Source organism: Diadema antillarum, unplaced genomic scaffold (assembly GCF_040938485.1).
Source record: "Diadema antillarum isolate AM-2024a unplaced genomic scaffold, OU_Dant_1.0 scf00000129, whole genome shotgun sequence".
Taxonomy (NCBI): Eukaryota; Metazoa; Echinodermata; class Echinoidea; order Diadematoida; family Diadematidae; genus Diadema; species Diadema antillarum.
Window position 1 is genome coordinate 1,402,043 of NW_027271018.1, and position 21,243 is coordinate 1,423,285.

Consider the following 21,243-nt stretch of genomic DNA (forward strand, 5'->3'; position numbering starts at 1 on the left):
AAGTGTTACAATGGGTGTTTTATAACTACATCTGTATAAAGCATGGCAAAGAATGAAGGAGAAAAATGGAGGTAGAAAAGAGAGTACAAAGGGGTAGGCAAAGCTTTTCAAAAATTGCAAAGTAGATGAGCCTGAAGATGAAGATGGGGGAGAGATTAGGAAGAATCAAGACAGAGGCATATTTTGTAAGATCCTATCGTGTCAGGTTGCAACTTCTAGATAGCATATAACACGATCCATTTGCTTATAGACTGCTGCAGCAAATTGATGACAGCTTATCAATAAGCAATCAGGACTAAAACCCATCATCTGTGTGCTGGGTGAATAGTAGAATAGAAATGGATTTCCATGATGGATTGAGGACACAACATTGTTTCCATGCGACTTGTATACACCGATCGAGACCAGAAGGTGCTGTGTCGATGTTCCAAACATCTTTCTCTCTCTCTGTATCGAGATACCTCATCGGGTATAGGAGATGATGATATGAAATACTCTGGCAGTCATTAAAGTGTCATTGATTCAATTATGCATCATTTTCGGTGATAGAGGGGAACCGATCGGCAAGCCCGCGCTCTTCGGCGCTGCGATGCCTGCTAGCGATAGACACCCAGAGAGACAGACAGAGGGTGAACAGACGACGGCATGATGGGCAGAAGTACGTGCTGCCCCGTCGAGTCGGGAGATGCTTAGCATACAAAGCCCGTATTGATGCCCCTCGGTGTCTGCTTGAGCATAGAATTAACCTGGAAAAAGAAATAGCAGAAGAGGAGGAAGAGGAACGGGGAGTCCTCTTCTTGGGAAGGAGCAAGCCGCCAGTGAGGTCGTGCCCTATAACGACGAGGCTTGCCGAAAGGGAGACATCATAGTCAAACGGGGACAAAATATCAGCGATTAATTCGGCTTCGGCAGGTGGCTTCACCGCAACGACACGGGTAGCTCCTTATCAAATTTGCTTCGGCAAGACTCTGCATGCACCCGGAGGATGGGTTTAACGACGTCGAGATAAGAAAAGCCGAACGCAAATGGAAGGAGGGAGTCGACAGGAATGCGCCGCTTGCGTTGACTCATAAGCTGACGTCTAGTTTCTGACTGTCTTCGTATCAAATATTAACAGGTCGGTCGTGAAAGGGTTATATTATTTCTCTCTTTTTTTTCTATTCTTGGACATCTTGGGAATTTAACCGACCCTGTCATTGTGTAAGCTATCTCTCAAGCTGTGTAGTCCAGGAAAGGTGTCGAGAGAATTCAACCGTGACCATCGGACGTCCGCCAAGCGGGTAGTTCCGGGGGCGGGCGTAGATGTAATGGATAGATGATTGTCTGCTATGTATGCTCTTCAGCGTCAAATTTTCATAGCACGGCGGTGGGCTGGACTTTTCTCACTTCTAAAACTAGTTTTGATGTCAAAACATCGGTGGGTGACTGACGGCTAGTAGGAAATGTGACTCGGGAGGAAGTACAACAAATCGACGTGGACGTGGTAGCAACCTTGATCCTCTCTCGCGTATTCTCTCCCTCTCTCTCTTTTGGTAATCGTTTGGGAACAACGGAGGGCGCGTTGTGGGCAGAGTGGTAGGCCGCATGATAGAAAAGCGTGCATACCGACGCACGCGATAGTCATTTGCCCAAAATCAATACGCCGAGATTGAACCGAGCGACTGGTCCCGCTTTGATTGCTCACGACTGTATCCCGTGTAAAGTTGCCTAGATAGCTAGCACCGACTGACTTCCCCAGTGCCCAGAGGGAACTCAACAAACGTTATCGCATTAACCTCTCAACAATTGGACATTATCTTTATTGTCACCGCTCACTTTCAGTCATATGACTTTTCTCAGCCAACCTCATGCCACCTGCCATGCTGCAAAGGAAAGTGAGATAGGGATTAGAACGTGATATTTCTCTTCTCTATGATCTCATCTGGGCTAGTGCAATACAAACGCCTCTCTTGGATTAATGAAGTGGTATCTGTCGGTATTCGCCTGTGAAAACACCGACAGCCACCGTAAAACTCACCCGTCTTTCTCTACCACGACGAAGTTCAACTAATTTTTGTCGTCAGCACTATTTGGAAGCGAATATTTTCTTTAGTCGGGAATTGTGCCTTTAAAGTTACTCAAGAAAGACCATTTCAACAGCAAGCCTTCCAGCGAGCTCTGGATTGAGATCATATCAATCATTTTTGTATCAGATAACAGTAGAAATTGGAGACTAGAGGAATTAGTCATTGTATTGCGACAGAGCATCGATTACTCACCAATCCAGGAATTCGTATGCGCTGTACCAATTTTTTTAGAATAAAAATTTGAGATAAAGGGAACCGGGAACATTTGTAGCTCCTTATTGATCGAGAGATGTCTCTCTCTCGAAAGTCAGCAGACTTAGAAATAACCAACATGGCAACCGGAGGATGCTTTCGAGGAAGTCTCTCCCGGAGGACAGTGTCTCCTGGAATCATCTTCTTTGTCTTGCTCGTATCTTGCACTACATCGACATCTACGTTAGCAAACTGTGTGCCGGACCCTTCCTTGGGGATTGCCGAGAGGACTAGCGGATCTCCGACGGTGGTGTCGGGAAAGATTCAGCAGGTGGACGGACAAGCCTACTCGTTCCGAGTCGTTGAGGTTCTGAAAGGGGACCAGTCACTGTTGAAAAAGAAAATCAAGATCGTGCGACCTAGCGTCACAACGCGCCCGCGGCAACAACAGCAGACGACGCCGCCGCCGTCTCAACAAAGCGATACGGTTACCATGGAGACAGCTCCATCGGTGTGTCTCGCCGGAGCAAAGAAGAGGATGAAGTACATAGTTTTCTTGGTCCGGAGCGGGAAAAGCAGGCGCAAGTACGAGATGGTGTACGATGGAATCAAATATTCGAGAAAGGCTTTAAGATCAGTAAGAGACGCAGTCAACCGGGAGGAGAGAACTACAACTGTCCCAACTTATCCCTCTACAACTTCTAATCAGGATGCTCTGAGTAAGTATACAAAACAAAGTTTGAAAAAAAAGTTTGCAGAATTACTTTATTGGCAACAAACTGTGTACATGTGCTAGTTACATAGGATGGAAGTCTGCAATGCCCAATCAAATGGTACTGATACTCAGCGTATAGCACTCAATTAAAATGGTGCTGATAATATACCCAATACACATTGACACCCAACGTGCCCGAGTTGCTCACATTCGCTCGCATGCGATAACTCGCAGTGCGTGGAGTAGTGGAACAAGCGTCTCTTTAACACAGGTACAGGTAATTGTAGCTGGCCTCAACTTGACAAAGCAACTGCTGGTAGATTGGAAGAGCAGACATTTATATCTCCTTACAAAGACCCCGTGTCAGGCGTTGGTAGTCGCTTCTAGATAAGCAGATAACTTCTCAAACACATAATATCGATAGGATGAGCTTCCGGCGAAAAATCAGCGTGCATACCTCACACCAGAAGTCAGGTTACAGATAAAGCGGACGGTTGGACTTTTATCACATTTTTCAGGTGACCAGAAGAGGCTAGCTGCACGATATTTGGTTACAATGGCGAAAAGGCGCGGATGACAGCCGTTATACAAGCCTTAATCACACAATGGAATAGTTTTCAAAATTATTCATTTGGGTGTTGTTAGCTGCTTGTTTTTCCACTGAAGTCTTGTTCATTTTGAAATCGTGTTCGAAAGTCGTTTCTTTTCGTCGTAATAGTTTTAACGGCGATTGAGATGCCTTGAAGACAATTCATTATGCAAGACTATATCTCCAAGCCGGTAGATGTGCCTACATCTTAAGTAGATACACGAACTATTACGCTCTATCACTGTTACGTACGCAGAGCCTGGGTTATACTGTGAGTGACTCATGGTTAAGGAATTATTGATGACCGACAAGTCGCAAGAATGTCACCCTGGCCATGGATACGACATTAACAAATAAATAAACAGACAGACAGACAAATAAACTAGAAAACAAAGTACACTAATCTTGCACGATGCAGCGAAAGCATTACAGGGATGATACAATCGAGACACAAGGGTGTATGATATAGTTCACACCTCCAAACCATGTACTTCCGGGTCAAACGTCAACCCCTCTCACTCTCTTTCTATGCCCGGAATCATCTCCATTAAACATGATAAGATTGGATTAGTCGCAGGGTTATTACGTCATCATTGCCGTGATGTACCTTTACATCTTCACCCCATCCGTTTGATTGGCCTATAAACCATTTTATGTCCCAGATAGTAAGCTGGGTCCGCCGTCACATATCGTATAAGGCCTTACTGGTTTAATCAATAAAAGTTAATCTTCGTACGGGTATCACAGGTAGTGGTTATGGCGGTCGATTATCTGAGTGGTCAACAGAACATGTTGTGATGGAAATATTGATAGGCGTGTACAATGTACTTTTCGTCAGTTCTTGTTGTTTATATACTATTGTGCACCACTTTCACCGCAAGGCAGGTATTGTGCATGTGTCTAGCTTGACCACGTTATACATATAAAATGATATACATATATGAACACAAAAACCTATTTTGATATGACTTACATATTCGATTGATCATAAATTGCAACATGAATGCAGACGCTTACTTTTAACAAACCCTTCCCCTTTTTTTTTTGGGGGGGGGGTGGTGATAATTAAGGAAGAGATAAACAAATATATACGTCTCTTTTCATTATGATTGATCAATGAATCAAATATTAGACAGAAAGATAGAAAGACGAGGAAACCCGAAAAGATGGCTATTCCGTTGAAATATGAACAATCTGATGTTTAATTAAAACATCGAAATTTGGTTCTGTAGGTACACCTACCAAAATTTTTAAGGGCAATTTGAAATTTCAAGTATTTCGGTTTATATGACACATTTTACTGTGCTCTCTACGCTGCCTATTGAGTTTAATTCCCGAAGCTTCATCACGCTTGAACTTCGAAGGTGACGTTATCAAGACTGTCTGTGATGGTCGTGGAAGTTTTGTATCTTTTGTGATGTATAGGGGTGTATAGGGGTGTATAGGGGCTGGACGTAAAGAAGGGTATATTATGATTATTTGTATGATTAAAAAGCTTACAGTCTCGCAGACTTAAGAAAATATCAAAGCCAAAAGAGCAGTGTTCGGCGACGTCACCATGCAGACTTTCATCGTTGGGGTGGCAATTAAAGGACCGAAGCAGAATTAAAGGGATGGTATAGTGTTGGTTGAGCTGAGAATTTAGCTTTTAACTTTTTGCCAGATGCTTAGAAACCAATTACGAAATGTTAAGGAGCATACAATTCCAAGAGAAATTGAATTCAAAGTTTGTTTGATGAAAATTGGTCTTGAAATGGCAGAGATATCAAAAAAATAAAGTAGAACAAAGCGATCTCCTAATAGAAGATGGGTCCCACCTTTTATTAGGGTTGATTTGTTTTTGGATACCTCAAATACAAATATATGACTTCTTTGGGAGTGGGTGAAAGGTGAAAAAGAGAGGAATTATCACGATGGTTTTAAGACAAGTCCATCAAGAACATGATGAATTTCCGCGGCGAACCCATTTGCACAAAAACAGATATAATGTGGGTGTGTTTCACAAAGAATTTAAGTCGATCCTTATATAGTTAAGATCAACTTAAAATTATGGTATATGCTGTATACGTCTTAAATGGTATTCTACCTACCTGACGAAAATTGACATTTTGGAAACTTTTTCGTGTGTACAAAATGAGATTCAAGATACAAGATTCAAATTTATTTCCACTTCCATCAAATAAACAAAGAAATTATATGAGTACCAGCACACTAAATATAAACTTATAAGCAAAAAAGGAATTGGTCTATAATTTTTTATAACAATGTGAAGTGGATTCTGAAAATTGCAAATTAAACTAATATACAGGGAAACCACTGGCATGCCACAATTTCAGTGGAACTTAACTAACTTTTAAGATCGACTTTTTAGATGACACAAGTCAATCATATACACGTACATGCATAATAATGCTTCAGATCGGAATATTGAGGGTTCGGGTCTCTTCATGGCTGTCAGAAAATGTCACAGAATTAATTACATACGTGTTCAGTAGAGGTACGTATATACGGATAGAAGAAAAAACCATAAGAGTCCGTGTGAAATGGGCGAAACAGTCAACTTTGTATTTTTTTTTTGAAAAGTGAGCCACTTTTGATGTATCATTCGAATTCACCCAAAGGGTTATTACCATAAAGAACCTCCCGATCCCACATTAAACACGTATGTATACTATAAGCCTATATATATCATTTCAAAGAGCAACAACAAAGTTGATGAGCAAAGACACTCGCAAATTAGAAAATAAGCTGATGATTTCTTTTTTAAAAGTCCCAAATGTAATTGGATTGGAGACATTTGTATGATCTTACTGAAGGAAAAGTGCGACCTACAGTTTACTAACCATCATCGTCACATCAACCCTCGGGGCATTAAAAAATCAGATGCTAACATCTTTATCTCAAAATCTACCTGATTGTTATGACACTTTTGGGTATTCTGAAGATTTAACTCTCATTCAAACGTTAAATCACAATCATGAATCGTATCATGCGAAGTTTGTGTCAATTGAAAAATCATAGTTGCAATCTTCAACGTGTCGTGTGTAAATTCCTGTTCAAGGCATCCTTGATGCTTTTTGTGAACTGAGGGTCCAATTTTTTTTTGGAGCGAATAGAGACAATGAAGTCTTGGATCCCCGGTCAATAATTGATGAATACAATACATCATTAATTACATTGTAACGAATATAAAGTGCGAAAATTACTGTCCTAAACAGGCAAGAAAAGAAATGTACCATAGAGTAGGCCTACATATTGAATGTATAATGTTAATATCCTCCCCCGTTGGTTTAATAAAGTGCCGGTAGTGGTAAAAAAAAAATCATGTTTTTATTTTTCTTCTTTCTGATTGAGGCCAGAAGATTCTAAAGAAATTTTGGACGTCAGATCACACCTAATTTCAGCGTTATCACTTCAAAGGTGGGAGGGACGGTAGTCGTGTATGTCCGGGTACTAGTAACTTAGTGGGACTGTGATGTCAAAAGCGTCACTAACCCTAGGGTACGTTCCGGCCTAACTACGCTCCCTGTGCCCTATATTTCCTGTATAGATTTCGCTTCCGCTGGATAAAGGTATACCCATGAACAAAGATAGGTCCTGATGAAGAAACAGCCGTAACAACAGCAAAATAAAACGACAAACAACACATGGAATACAAATGATAATCATTTTTGTTGTTTTAGATGTGTAGGTGGAGTGGCGATATGAAAAAAAAACAGAAAGGAAGGAAATAGTAATCTTGTTTTTATGGTTACTCCACAATAACCTAAAGCCGTTATAGCTCTCTTGCGCGTGTACCACGCGATGAGGTTTTTTTCCCCCCACAAAACGACACACAGCGCAGCCCCGAGAGCGAAGCTCACCTATAAATAAAAACTCGCATATCTACTCTCTCCATGTTCATTGAGAACTGACGACTCCGCTTGCGCGCACGTGTGTCGCTCAGCGTCTGCCCGCCACTATCCACACCGACGAACCTAAAAACGCCGAAGTTGACTTGATCGTCTGCCGCTGTGCTGATACGCCTGCTTAAAGCAGCTCACGCCACGGTCATTCTAGAGTTATACGAATCGGCTTCCAGTGAGCGAACTCCAACGAACACAGATCGATAACTTTGTCTGGTTCGCAACGGTGCAGTCTTAGCTGACTATCGGAGATCTCAAAAACATTTAGAAATTTCTCGCTATGGCTGACGTGGAAACAAACGACGCGGCTGTGACTTCAATTTATGGCACAAATCCAGCAGGTAAGGCTTTGAATTTAATGGCATTAAATTACTGGCGAGCGGATACACCTCAAATATGCGCCTCTATCATATCCCACAAAATTTCATACTTAGTGAACTGAACAGACTTTGTTTAATATACTACTATATTTCAATTTCATTACTTGACCATATTTCAAGTCGTCTGCTTGCATAATGCTTTTTACACACGTGTATACACTATCATGCACACATTTTTTAATTCACCCACGTCCAACCACCGCACACACACGCACATACATACACAGACACATAAAGACACACACATGCCTTCGCGTACGTTGGCGTGACGGAAGGGTACTTATCTAGTCAGGAAATAAATTCCCCTTAGCGAATATTAATAGATTTTGAAGCTATATCGTCTGGCGCAATACTGCCACAACATTACGATTGAACGGAAAACTACCAGTAGTTTGATAGACATAGTCTACTAGAATACATTCTTTCGAAGTAACTTAAAACATGTCAGGAATATAAACGGAGACATGGTGAATGGACAATGCTTGGTCAATAATCAATATAAGCATTCATCATTCAGTTTAGCCGGCGTTATCGTCGCAAGCGTGAACTATTGCACAATACCGCAAGCTTCCGGTATTTTGCCGGGGAAACACGTCGCCCCGAGTTCGTGAACGTGCGGTTTACCGAATTCCACTCGTGGGGTTAGCACTCTGAAAAGTGAAGAACACGCAACCAATATCATCTGTACATAGGAAACCAAACAGCTCTTCAACTGCTGGAGAACCGCATAGAAGTCAGGGTGCGGACTTTTTAAGTGTAATGCTGGTATTATTTCTTTGAATGTCAAGAGCCAAAGTTAAACTATTGTAGGTCCTACCATCGCACTGTTGAAGCAAGAAAGACTGTAGGTGCGTATATTGCATCCTTTGAGTAAGAGACATGGGCTACAGAGGAGGTATCTCTATTTTTCAATTCATACAGTTGACTTAACTTTTGTAATATGCATTTTTACGTATCATTGTAGCATGCGAGAATGTGACACGCATGGGGTTAAAAGGAGTGCATTAGAATGGCTAACCTATTTGTTTTTCTACTTTTTAAACATGGTATTATGTAAAAGTTAACGTGTTTGTGCCTTCATGTATTGCTATCACGAGGGAAAGAGATTAAGGTTTTTCAGTGAAAAGGAGACGATTTTTATGGGGTTTTAGTCGCTGTGGAGTTGCGTTTAATTCCTCGATCTGCACGACGAAAATCGGATTTGAAGTCAGCGTCAGGGTAATATCTGGAAGAATGTTGGTTCCTTAAAGTCTATCAGCATTCCCCAATTCTCTCTGACAGCTCATAAGTGACGACATCCCTTCAGTCCTGGGACCCAGTCCTATCTGTGCATGTAGCCAATTCAATCATACGCGTTACCTATCCCACGCAATACATGCATGGTTTGTTAATATTTCGTACAAAGAAAAAGAAGAAAAAGGCAATGAAAGAAATATATTTTTGTTAGAACCACAAAAGAACATGCACTCAAGAGATTAAACAGTAAGCGGTATTGCAGAATGGAAAAAATTTCATATCGATTTATAATTTTTAGCAGAAAGCTGCTGTAGCAATAAAACAGCATGCGTTCAATTGACTTTTTTTTTAAAAATGTTCTCTTACACGCCTAACGAGTTACAGTCTAAAGTCCAAACACGTTCCGGCAAAGTATGCGCAAACAGAACGCGGGGGATCAGGCGAAATGAATTAAGCTTACCCATGCATGAGAATGCTTTGTTATATCATTCACTGATTTATCATCTGAATAAGCATTTTCCCCCCAATTGTGGGCTGTATACAAGCGGACTGTAAAAGGAGAAGTTGCTCACTTGTGTCAGACGCGGTCTGAATCTGAACACGGATATTATACTTGCCAGTGGCTGTACTTCTTTACGCTCTTTTTCTACCACGGTATATGCACTACGAATAATCAGGTAGGCCGACATTACATTACGACAGAATGTCAGCTTAAAGGTTTATTTAGTCATCATTATCATGTTCCTTGTGGTATAAAACAACTTATAAGCGATCGACTTTTAAAGCTAATTTCGGTTCTCAGAGTTTGGCGCACAGACAACGCCTTTCCGCCCTGAACTTTCTGACATGGTAAGATAACTTCAAATACGCTTGTGATGGTGATCGTACCCAAAACCACGAATTGTTAAAAGTATTGTAGTTGTGTACATTGATGTCACAATAATGACACAATGTCGAAGCCCGTATAGGGTATTCATCATGAAGTGGGGAGTATAAAGGTCGCTTCGGGGCATATTTGATCAGCTCCGGGCCATCAATACACACTCTTGTGTACAGAAGTCTTGTCCAATTCAACAGGTACATGTTTCTCTGATGCTGATTATAGGCAATGTAACACTTTTGTAATTGTGGGAGTATAACCGCAGTGTGCATTTAAACGACGTTCAAAGAAAGCTCGTGAATGTTTCTTTTTCTGTTCATTTACACAGTAATTCTACACATTTAGTTATATCAATTAATATCATCAATTAAAAAAAATACATATATATATATATAAATAACATGCTTACACGGGATATTATGCAAGGTTATTCACAGGCAACGAACTATAGTCAAATCAAAGGTAAGGGTTAAATAAAGTCTGACCCCGCAATGAGCAGTAACCCCATAATGAGCAGTGCTCATTAAAAGATATGAATTTAATTAACCGAACTTTCCTAGAACTCGGAAATTTGCAGATGATATCAAAGCAAAGCAAAGAATTGGCTGTTGTGCGTATCTTATATTTATCTTGATTGCAAAACAATTATCAGTCCCGAGCAAATTCGGGACTGATGAACTGTCTGAACTCTTCTAATTTTGTTTTAAGAAAAAAGATGAAGAAGATATAAAAACGTTACTCTGATTGTAACGCCGTTAATATCGAAAGTGGAGTAGAGAGCAATATTACCTAAATACAGGGCCAAAGCATGAGACCAGCATATAGAGGGTCATGTTTGCTTTCTAAACAGTAAACAGGAACTTTGAGAGCACTCAATAAGAGCGAGTTATTTTTGAGGTCTGAAGGTCAAATCCCTGACATTGATCCCAATATGGGAGTGACCGTGTGCAGCAAAGACAACGCCGGGAAAAAGCTACAGGACTGTTTACAATATAATTCGTGACGCTATGCAAGCATGCCAAGTATCTAGGGAATTGAGAGAGGCAACGATCAGTTCGTTCTTATCGCCCTTTCGTTAGAACATTATCAATCAAATTTCGTATTATTAATAACATCAATCTTGAAAAGCAAGAGATTATCAAGCCAAAGGGGTGAAGATATGAGGTGATGAGTTTTCTTCAATTTGTCTGCCCTCTGTACAAATGAAATTTGTAAGCCCTCTGTACAAGATAAGATCTACTGCTGATCTACAAAATGAAAAAAAAAAACAATTACTTAACATCAATCATGTTGCGATACAAACAAAAAGAAAAGATTTTTGAAAAAAAGATAGAAAACAGCTTTTAATCTATATCTTTTCAAAAAAGAAAAGTGTTAAATTTTCTTTGCACGCTGTTCTGTATAAAATGAACCCGAATGAGACGGCAACGCATGGTAACACGGCGTTTTTAATACTCGGTGCAGCACGAAATCGATATGCTTGCTATTGGACAGCGAACTGGTGGTATATATGCTAAGGCGAGTTACCTCAAAATGTATTTTCATTGTTCCATTGGTGTCCTGTTGGAAGAGAACCACGCTAATCGATAAGCTAAAGAAAGAAAGGCAGAGAAAGAGAGAAGGAGAGACGAAGAGAGAGGAAGGTAAACCTTCGAAGCGAGACGGTCAAAGCAATGACTCTATATAGCTCTGGACACCGAAACACTGGACTCGTCTGTACTGCATTCCATTAACCATTGAATTGCAGCCATGCATCAAAGCTACTATTGTGGCAATTACACGTCCGGTCGTCAGTCGGTCTACAGAAGTAGGTCTGCTACGTCATCTGAAAGTCAAACAACGATTTGTATGAGATGTATTCGTTTCCGGAGGAACTTGCCCAAACGTGTTTTCAGTTTTGTATGAATTTGAGCAAAAGGAATAATGCAAAATATTTATGGTAACACAAAAGCCTTTGAATCAGCCCTCGATACCACTCCTCTTTTAGCAGCCTGTCCCCCCTTTTTTTTTCCAAATAACTGTATGTCATCAGAATGAAGAGTAGCTCTGATATTCTAAGTTTGAGCTGGCAGATTTTTATCTTTCCTTTGTCTTCTCCAGATATTTGACTTGTATGTTCAATTTTGTAATATTCGTCACAAGCATGGAGGAAATTAAAATGTCCTAAATAGATATGTGTTTTCTTTGGTTACGAACTCCTTCACTACCATTCATATTAAGCCCTTTCAGATGACGGCACTGGCAGGATTAAAGTGACTTAATTGCAATGATCTGTCTCTTTGCTGTTCTATTAAAGTTAGGGGGAATACTGAATGAGTCAAAACGAAACAAAGAAACAGATTTGCATAGATGATAGTATTGAGTTTCAGTCATATTATTATCATGCTGGTATTCACACATTCTGATATCTTTCTACTTCCTGTTAGCGTGAGAGAGTGTGTGTTTGTGTGTGTATACATGCAGAGCATGCGGATGTCACTACGTGGTGTGTGAATGAACCTGTCATTAGATACCGCCCGGAATCAATCGTGCGTATTTCGAAAATTTCTTTTATTAGAATGGGCCTGGAATTTCTGCCTGAATAGAAGTGATGAGTCACTGGTAAAGAATGAGAAAAGAGTTTGTTCACTAATGTCTGAAGATTCCATTCACATTGTTTGATTGTGCTAGATACCTATACGTCCTTTATCCAACCCTGCATGGCTTGATCAAACAGGGGCTAAATGCGGAAACGCGAGGCGGGTGTTATATCGTGCTATTATCACTTTTCACTAAAATCTGGAGGCTTTCTTTCTTTTTTTCTTCTCTCTCTTCCGTCTTTCTCTTTCGTGCTTTCTTCTCTTTGCAACGTATTGTCTTTAACTACGACTTATACATTTCGACGGAGATCCTCGCTATTATTATCGAGAATGAAACCTAAATTCACCCGATCGTTCTATACAGCATCGGTACAGCCGGGATTTAATCATTTGCCTCTCAATTTCAATCTGAAAAAGTTCTTTAATTAGCGTAATAGCGACAGGAAGAGCTATTTATGTCTCACTCATGTAATCGAATCTCAAGGTGAGAACGTTATAGGGACAACGCTTTGAGTTTTTTCACTTCCAATCTATTCTCTATCAGATGCCAGCCTAAGTGCCTAATAATGAATATTAGTCTGAACACTAATCATGCAGTTTACTCAGAAAAGGGCGAGTGAGCAATATCATGTAGCTGTAAGAGTTAACGTGAGCGATGGGTGGGGCTACTATTAGAGACTATACTGGTTCTAAAAGCATAACAGCGGAAGCAATAGGCCTTGCCGGAAATGATATTTCATTTCCTACCTTAAGTGATTGATAATGCTCGAACGTCAGCCTATCCCGTGGAATTCCATTCATAAAATTTCAGCGTTTGAACGCAGGCGCGTGAACGCCATGTTTCGCTGGGTTGCCATGGCAGCATGACATTAAGCTATTACCGGTTGACACGGCCGGATGCTGTCTATAACGGTACCTAACCATTGATATGTTCAGAATGTCAAATCGATACTGCCAGTTCGATAGTTTTAAGTTTTCAAAGGCACATGTTCATAGCACTGCATGTTCATGATCTTTTGCTCCGTGTCTGCTATAGGATGCAGGAAGAATATCGTATTGTTGTTGATGATAAGATGATAGTTCATCGCAAATGTTCTCCTTCTATTCTTCGTCATCAAGTATACTTAATAGAAGAAGGCTAATATAAATGGACAAAGCGTAAAAGCAATAACGCTGCTATGATTTCGAAATATGTTGAAATCTGCAGAAAATTGTCCCTGCTACCACCTAGCGTTTTCTGTTTCCATGTTTGGTCCTAATTTCAAAGACACCCTCTTGTAACAAAGAAATTCTTTCCCCAAGCGTATTCCGTTATATCCTTGTCATGTCTATAATCCTTTGGCTTTGTATAAACAAATGTGTTCCTACTTCTAATATGACACTTCCGCTTATAAGAACCAAACGGATTATAAGAAAAAAAACAACACCCATAATGACCTGTGTTACCAGATGATCAAACCGCAAATACCTCGTTCCATTTGATTGGTTTGTTGTCCATTTTCCCACCATCCGCTAAACCCTGTGGTCGGGATAGTTGTACGACAAGCTTTTGCAAAATGTATGTAACGTCACCCTCCTGATGGTTGATTTAAGAGGATATCAACAAACATCGGTCCAACCATGAAATCATAATTCCAATTCCGGTGACGTATATACAACTTATGTAATTAGCTCGTTCTGGAGATTATCTCGTATGTAAGAAGTCTAGACGATAAGCTCCCCCTCTTTTATGTGTACACATGACGTGTTTGTTTTGTGGTTACTTCCTTTCTAGAGTAGATATTGACTGGTTAATACTTGGTGTGAAGCCATATTGGTTTTATGGCCACGACCGGTGCCATCTTTATAAGAAGCCATGGTACCACAAGGAAGGCGCATCTTTACGTGAAATACAAGTCTTTTTTTTTTGCACTATTAATACTAAAATGCTTCTACAAGGTTTCACAGACTGGCTGTCTGGAAGGGAGGGGGTGGGGGGTGGGCGGCAGCAGAGGTCGAGGGGAGAATCGTGATCAAGCTGATGCCTTGTATATAACGGGACAGACAACCGTTCTTCCAGTCTGCGTATTAAGATTGAAGAAAAAAAAATCAACAAGGAATCAATGGACCGGGGTGTGGAGAAAGGTGGGGGTTGCTTTTTTTTTATAACAATGAGAACTTGCTTGTGCTAAAATTGACTTTATGTGCCCGTAGACTATAGATATTGAACATTACATCTGTACCTATTTCATTAACTGTCGGTGCTATTTGTTGAATGGCGTACCCACTAATACCTTCACGCCAATTACACACCAAATAGTATTCATTCAGACAAGAATGTATGCTATTTTGTGTGTAGGTGGTTGGGTAATTATAGGAGAAGAAGAAAAAAATGCAGCACCAAGCCTGTTTCGTCTTCTTTGTTGATCATGTCATAGACAAGCAAACATGATTATTATTTGCCCGTTCGTTGAGTGGGCGAGGGAACAGTAAAGAAAGGTGAGCACCATGTCATGATATAGCATATAAACATGATCTAAATCTTAAGCCATCTGGTGGATTTTCATCACGAGTGTTGTGCCCCTATATGGCATGGCGCCATACCCGGCGAACCAAGTGCCAAATATGCTGGCTTTGTGCTATTCACCTCTTGAATGGCGGACTATGATGGAATGTCCCGAAATGGCGTTGTTCACGGGTATACGTGGGTGATGACCCCGATCTATAAATTCCTCAAAGTCGTAGGATTATCGCCTTTGTGAAAAGAATGCAAAGTTTTCCTGTAATAGCTCTATAGATATAATATAATCATATGATTAAGATTGCGATGGAATTGAGATTGGAATTCTTACAACACCGACCTTGATGATAGTTTATACAATTTACATGTATACTGAAATAAAAACAATCACGTCTGATCGTAATTATTGACTCACTTGTTTGAGTCTGCGCAACTGTCGCCAGTATACACACCCTTAACTTCCGCGGACATTTAGGTGTATGATACCATAAAAGACAATGATGGCAATAAAAAGAATATAGATGTGATAAACATGACGCCGCCTGATGGCGAGGAGGCCATTGATCAAACATTTACCGACGCCTATCACTTAACAGACACCACCTCCCCCCCCCCCCCCCCCCAAAAAAAAGAAGAAATACAAAAGATATGGAATAGAAAGCTAACCCGGACAAAACGAAACAAATGTCATTGCACTAAAGCTACACGCTCCATGACGCCCATCTGCATGATAATATCAAAGTATTATTATGAATATACTACATCAGCGAACATTGTTATATCTTAATCTCCCTATGTATCTCACATCTATCTATCTATCTATCTATCTATCTATCTATCTATCTATCTATCTATCTATATAACCACACACACAAACATACTGGTGTATATACAATTACATGTTGATATAAAACATTCTGTTTTTTTATCCTCTTATATCCTATAATAGAAATGAAAGTGCAGTATGTAGCGCATCGTTCCTGTATTTCTATCATCATTTTCCTTTCATCATGCATTCCTCTCGTTGCAGACGACGCCATGACCACGAATACGACGCAGTTCGTCTCGAAGACATCGAGTTCCCACTTGGAGGAGTGCCCCGAGACTCACAACCTTCACTACTGCCTGAATGGCGGCACGTGCCAATGGGTGTCCGGCATTCAGAAACCGTCGTGCCTGTAAGTCAGCAACCTGGGCCGTTATGTGGCTTATTGATCGTATACTTCCATTCTCTTCCTATTTTCCCTCTCTCTGTCGCTCTTTACATATATATATATATATATATATATATGTATATATATATATATTTATATATATATATAATTATTTAAGTAAACAGTTATACAATTATACATATATATATATATATATATATATATATATATATATATGAAAAACCAAATATCTATATATAGATATAGATACAGATATAGATATCTCTGTCGCATTGTATCAACCTATCTTTCTCTATTATTATTTTTCTCTCTCCTTCTATCTAGGCATATCTCTATCTCTTTCCATTTTTGCCGATCTCTCCTCTCTTATTCCCTCCATCTTTTCTCTACTGCATATTTTTAAAAGCATATGATAAAGTAATAGTTTTCAAAATGAGTGGCATATCTTCACTCTAGCGCACTGCTATGATGCAATTTGAAATAATACATTTTTAAAGGAAACATGATTAGTGATAACCATGTTTGATATACAGTGATCATGTTTCACCCAACAAAATAAATTGAATTTCAAGAGAATTCGGTGATGTGGAATAGGGTAACAAATCATAAAGGATTAGTCTGCAAGCGCTGAATCAACGTAGCACCGTTTAGACACAAGATTACAGAGGATATCAGTGTTGACCACATATTTCAATTTCATTCAAAGATTGCACCGTACTGGGATTTGTAAAAGTCGCACACCGGAGATCTGTGATGAAGTTCATTATTCCTTTTTCCTATAATCACGGGGATGCAAAGATAAAAATGCCCTTCATCTATCTAAGCTACATTCATTGAAAAGTAAACATTTGTGTAAAAAATTTGCTCAAAATATATTAATACCATTATCTCAGTGATTATACTGAAGCCCGTTTCCATGGTAAGTGATGTCCGACTTTTTCCTTTCCATGTAGGTGCCCACAGGGACACGAAGGAGAGAGATGCGAACTGAAGATTTTAATAGGCACGTCGACAGGTAAGAATTCATCCACACAACATTGATGATGCAATCATCAATGTCGAGTTTAATGATTGAGCCATGCATGCTTCTTTTCACACCGTGACATCATCGCTATACGCCTCGATCCTCAAACACACACTCTCCTCAAAACTTATGTTAACCTCAAAACCAACAACGTGAAAATGGAGAGGAACTAATATATTATGGAAACGTGAACAAAGGAACAGCTTGGGCAAAAAAAAAAAAAAATTGACAACGAAACCACAAACAAATGAATAGATTTTCAAATGGAAGATTATACATTCTTTTGTTATATCTCCCAGCTGATAAAAAGATATCATATAGATATGTAGGTAGATAGAAAGATAGATAGATAGATAGATAGATAGATAGATAGATACGCCTTTAACTTGCAAAATACTCGAAACTCACTTAAAGTTTTGTGTTGTTTGTGGAAAATATGAGTAAGTCATGTCTTGCCCCATAGTTAGTCAAAACTTTTAGAATTTTGTGTTTTATGACACTGATTATATTATCAATAAAAAGGGTCCATGAACCCTCGACAATTTTTGTTACTGACAAGATCGCTGTCAAGATAAATATCTACATGGGGATCGTTGTATACAACATATCATGACCAGAAATCACAGTTTAATTCTTGAAAATTGTCACAATTAATGATCAGCATTTCACTTTGTTTAAATCCATGATTAAAAGAAAAATAAAATTCGTTGTTTTCACCTTCCATGCTCTTATATTAACAAACAGTGTATATTTATTTTGCGACTCTCTTGTAAATGTAAAACCTCATCATGTCAATCTTCATCATTCTCTAATCAATTTTATGCCTAACGAAGATAATAATCATCCATGTCAACTGAAAAAAAAGACTGAATAATGATCTCCTCTTCATTCACCCATTCATGTTCTCTTTCTCGTATTTTCTGTTTGCATTCTTTTTTCCCCCTTTTTAGGCAAACTTTTCGGCGATTATTGGGAAGTGTTCGTTATAGGGACGATATTTGGCATTGTCGTTCTTTTGAGTCTTATAGTGGCCGTCATATACATATTGCGGAAGTAAGTCACCAAAGCTCATTCATGCCTTTATGTTTTTATTGATTTTGCCTTTATTAATACATCATTTCGTAATAGCCCCAAGTAAAGCTATGATTGTGTTTATATTTCTACCATGCATGCCTTATTTTGTTCGTTTTAACACTTGGGTGTAAAGAAGGTTTGATTCGAAAGGGATCGTTCAAATCCATATTTTTTGTGGTCATTGACTTTGTTGTAGAGCTAGTTGTTCCTTCTTTTGTTTTTCTACATCAATGTTATCTGTAGATTGCATTCGGGAGAGGAATGTTGACAATCAAAATTACTCACTGTGCCCACAACGGTGCAAATACCTCTTTCGTTGAATAAAGGAAACATGTGTCGGTCTTTTTATAGGATGGTGAAACTCAGCTGTGGAGTACACGTATAGTCACGTCGTTGATAACAACGTATACTTGGATATCGCCGTATTGCTTTGTATACATAGCTGATTGCTGATTACCTACAAATACATCTGCAAAAGACCAAGTTTTACATTGTCTTTTTATGCGCTGTCTTTAAAGGTCCAGTTTACCTTTGGGAGTAGTGATTTCAAAACTGTTCAAGATATCACATTTGATGCATATGTGTAGGTCTGTTGTATCACAAAACATCCTACCATATAAAATTTTCGCAATAAAGCCTAAAATATAAGGAGATGCAGTGTTTTTCTCAATAAAGCGTAACTGTACACGGTTTAGTCTTGAAACATTTTTATTATAACTATAGTTCACATTTTGTGTATTTAACGACACTTACATAGATTATACAGATTTAAATTTTTACAGTGGTTGTTTCTATCCCTAACTCACATTTTAGAACTATTTTGAAGCACTAATGCTGGATTTTTGTTTCAACTGCAAATGGTAAATTATGCTTTTAAAGTCCCTACCTTTCACTCTTTCGGTTGGGATGAATAATTTGATAGGTCAAATTATATGCCTCTTAAAATCAATTCCACTTTGGAGAATAATGTTTATAATCATTTTGCATCTGATCAATGATAGAAACAACGTGGATGATTTGTAGTTAAGGTGGATATTCATCGGCGCTTCCTGCCAAAAAAATATTATCTATCATGTGATAATCTTTTAATTGTTTCTAGATATAAACCTGTATTGGTATATGCGCATGTCAACCATCTAGCAATCTATATATCTGTCAATCCACCTCTATCTATCTATCTATCTATCTATCTTTCTATCTATTCATCTGTCTATCTATCTATCTATCCTTCTATCTTATCCATCTATCCATCCATCTCTCTCTATCTATATATCTATGTATCCATCCATCTGCCTATTTCTTACCTATCTATATGTATCCCTTCTTTTATCTATCTATCTATCTATCCATCTATCTATCTATCTATCTATCTATCTATCTATCTATCTATCTGTCTACCCAATATAATTATGAAGATAGATATAGAAAGAAAAGAATTAGGGATCTAATCTACATGATTGTCCTCTCCCCTTGCCTGTAGGAAGAAAGAAAGGGAAGCGTCGCAGAGGCGGTACCAGGAGGCGGTTGACGAATACATTCAGAGCAACTACCCAGTGAGCGAGCTGGAGCACGAGACCGACGCCAATCAGAATCTGTCGTCTGCGAGATACACGAGGGTAAGACACGACTTGTTTGACTCGACCAATAGCTCCCCTCGGCGCGGAGAGGTGATGCAATAAAAGTGATCAAAGCTTCGACTTTCGTCTTATAACTCGTGACTCGTTCGCGTATGATAGTTGATAGAAGATATTCTTACCAAATGTGAAGTGCTTTCAAGGACTTGTCTCTCTCCTTCATATTACAACCTCAGACCCCGCACACATTCTTAATCAGAATTCTGTTTTAGATATCTTACTTTGATGCATTATCTTATTTTGATGCATAGAATGAATACAGCGTTGACATGCGTCAGAAAAAACACACACTCTTTTGTGAAACGTGGAAATTGAAAGGATCGAGCTACCTTTTCGGCGACTTGTAATGAGGAGGTTGTTATCTTCAAATCTCTCCTTTACAAGGAATATACTCGTACACGTATTCTTCTCATGTTCCAACTATGTTGACAATCAGAGCTGCAGCTCGCTTCCAAACTTATTCAAAGAGGGTTGATTTTATTAAACAACAACAACAACAACAACAACAACGACGACAACAACAACAACAACAACAACAACAACAACAACAACAACAAAATCACTCTTCCTAATATTATTTTTCTTGCTTTTTCTCTTCGCCCTCATTCTCCTTCTTCCAGTTACCGGTCACAAAGGCCGACACTTTCACCGATGAATGCGAGCTGCAATACGGCCTGACGGTGTCGGTGAAGAATAACATGGACTCGTCGAAGCCGTTCAAGCTGAAGGACCCGCCCTTCAGGAAAGGCTCCAACCATTCGGCGCACTCCACGTCTAAAGAGAGCGAGGTATGATAGGAGGGAGGCCGAAACCACGTGACGCTTGTAATACTGACTCTTTTCGACAAGTAAAAAAAAAAAAATCCTTCAAGAATCACGCGTGGCGGAAGTGACGCAACCGGCATTGCAACAGGATATAGGGCCTACATCCAGGCCCCTTTCCTTGATTAGTTGGAAAAGAGAGAGAGAGAGAGAGAGAGAGAGAGAGGGAAAAAAATATCCCCGTCTGTCTGTCTGTCTCTCTCTCTTTCTTCTGTCTGTGCTTTGCGCGTGCTCCTCACACCTGTTAGCTGGAAGTTACTTGTAAAGCCGTGACGTCACCAAATGTTTTAAGGTGGCGTGAGAGGAGATCGGGCTCTTCTATAACCATGTAATAAGGTCGTGTCGCACTCTAAATTGAGCACGTCCACTCCCACTGTTTGATTTCATGATCAGTCCTGCTCATCGCTGCCCTTTAAAGATGGACTGGACTCTGTCGGGCGAGAAGGAGCGATTGTACTGTGACGTCATCACCC

At 39.6% G+C, this 21,243-nt stretch overlaps 1 protein-coding gene across 1 annotated transcript; it reads left to right on the forward strand.

Annotated features, from left to right (window-relative positions):
- Nucleotides 1-2,397: 2,397 nt before the first annotated feature.
- LOC139720564 (uncharacterized) lies at nt 2,398-20,905 on the forward strand. The gene is made up of 8 exons (XM_071631915.1): nt 2,398-2,977; nt 6,862-6,872; nt 7,736-7,808; nt 16,073-16,220; nt 17,171-17,232; nt 18,192-18,294; nt 19,796-19,931; nt 20,570-20,905. Exons 1-8 carry the CDS (start codon nt 2,398-2,400, stop codon nt 20,741-20,743), a joined length of 1,287 nt encoding a protein of 428 aa, XP_071488016.1. The 3' UTR covers nt 20,744-20,905.
- Nucleotides 20,906-21,243: the final 338 nt, after the last annotated feature.